Genomic DNA, 2073 nt, shown 5'->3' on the forward strand with positions numbered 1-2073 from the left:
AATTTTAGCGCTTTCTTTTCGTATTATACTTAATGCAATTAGTGATTATTTAAGATTAGCTGAAATTTTCTATGAAGACATTTAATGAAATAAAAAAATGCAATGTTAAGTATTAAAAGAACTCTGATGGCGGAAATAATACTCTTTGACAGCCATGATGTCATGTTGTGTCATAGACAAAAAGTTTTTTTTAGTCTATGAATGATTGCAATGCGCTTGCGTTCGGAAGTCCAGAAACACGTAAACGTTGAGTTATGTCATCCATTCAATAAATATTTCAAAACAAATTAATTTCATAACAAAAACAAGGAAAAATTGCTGTTAAAAGTCTTAATATTTCGGCTAATGTGATAATAACTAATATGCAAAATGTATTTTGCTTGATTAAAATAACTAACCAATGTTATGTGATGCGGATTTAGGATTTAATAAAATACCCTCTTTTTTAGTAAGTAAAAGTATAAGATAGCAGTACTTTATAAATATATTTTTTTTTGTAACTGTTACACAGAATGTAAAGGTTTTAAATTTAAACTATTTGCTGAATAATAAAACAACCGATATTGTAATTTGTTTATTAAAAATAAACTAAAAAAAACTGTTTTCTTACAACTAAATTTTATCACAATATATGATTCATTTAAACAAACATATTAGACAATTTCATCTTAATCATAAAATAATTAAAAGAGTCCTTAACTTCTATCTTGTTTCGAGGTGGCGCTAATGACGTCTTATCACTAACTCGAGCCTAACCGCCACCATTTAGAACTAGCAAATAGCAAATACTAATTCTGTACCTTTAATTAAAACATTTTAGGTGACATTTGACATTAAACTTATCATTTGTTCGAATTTCGTTACAATAGATATTTCTGTAACATATCGAAAGTATAGTAACCTAAAATACCTTAAATGTCTAAAAAACTACAAAAACGGTCAAATTTCTAAAAAACTTCAAAATTCTCAAAAGCACCACCTCAAGCATTTATTTGACAATAAAAATAAATTAAACTATCAACTAAACATTAATTTAATAATATCGGACAGTCTTCTCGGAAAACTACTCCATTTAAATTAAAACCATCTTATAATAATAATAATTTCAATACAAAAGCACCAATATTTTATATTACTAAAATGTACGGGTAATCTATCAATGTTTGAAAATAACGTTAAATAAATTTAAGTATGTTCTTACATCATGTAAATATTTCAAATTCAATCTAAAATTTAACATTATTTGGAGATTTTACTTAACTTGTTAAAAAATATAATTTGCTACATATGTGAATTGGTTTTCGAACGAATTTGTTTCAAAGTAAACAATTTGAAACACATTTTTTGTTTCGGAAACGTTAAATTAATTCAAAATGCTCTTGCATATGGCCAGTTATTGCTAGAAGATGAATGGTGATCTAAATAAGGGCTATCAGTTAGTAACAATTTACTCCCACTTAGACCAGAGCTCGAACTCTCGCTAGAAGAGAATAAACTCTTGCTGCCGGTATAGAAAGAGAGAGAGGTATGCAATGGTTCGCGAACCATTCGTCTTCTCGCTCGCACTAACGATGCAAATGCAACAGCTATAGCGCATAGGAAAATGATCCCTAACACGCAAAACGCTAGCGCCATTTTGCCAGGTGATAAACATATCGTTTTGTCTCCTGGTGAGAAGCCTCGCACGAATTCATCCTTGTCGCCGTCTATTCTTCTCGATCCTGTAAAGAAACCATTTTCAAATTTAACAAGCCTCTCAAGTCTTCTTAAAAATCATTATCAGAAGAGTTACAGATATAATAGTTTTAGCCATACTTATTTAGGAGAAAAAAAAACAATGAGAACTACAAAAAAAAAATGAAATTGCAAGGAATTGCTGCACCATGGTAGCATGGCGTATACAAATTGATTATTGATTTTATATTTACTCCACTTAATAATAAGAATAAAATTATAGAAAATTACCTCTTATTGATGCTTCATCCTCCAGCTCAATATTAGGAGCAAGTACCTCTATACTATTGTACACCTCTAGCCTGTCGATAACCAGTCCTCTAGCGTCTTTATCCAGCC

The 2073-nt window shown here is 29.6% G+C and overlaps 1 protein-coding gene across 1 annotated transcript; it reads right to left on the reverse strand.

Moving 5' to 3' along the window:
* Positions 1 to 1223: 1223 nt before the first annotated feature.
* LOC106108718 lies at positions 1224 to 2071 on the reverse strand (the record flags this gene model as incomplete). The annotated part of the gene is made up of 2 exons (XM_013289979.1): positions 1224 to 1721; positions 1966 to 2071. Coding segments are annotated over 2 exons (459 nt in total), but the record flags the coding sequence as incomplete, so codon positions are not given.
* Between the last annotated feature and the right edge of the window lie 2 nt (positions 2072 to 2073).

This window comes from Papilio polytes, unplaced genomic scaffold (genome assembly GCF_000836215.1).
Source record: "Papilio polytes unplaced genomic scaffold, Ppol_1.0 DF821400.1, whole genome shotgun sequence".
NCBI lineage: Eukaryota > Metazoa > Arthropoda > Insecta > Lepidoptera > Papilionidae > Papilio > Papilio polytes.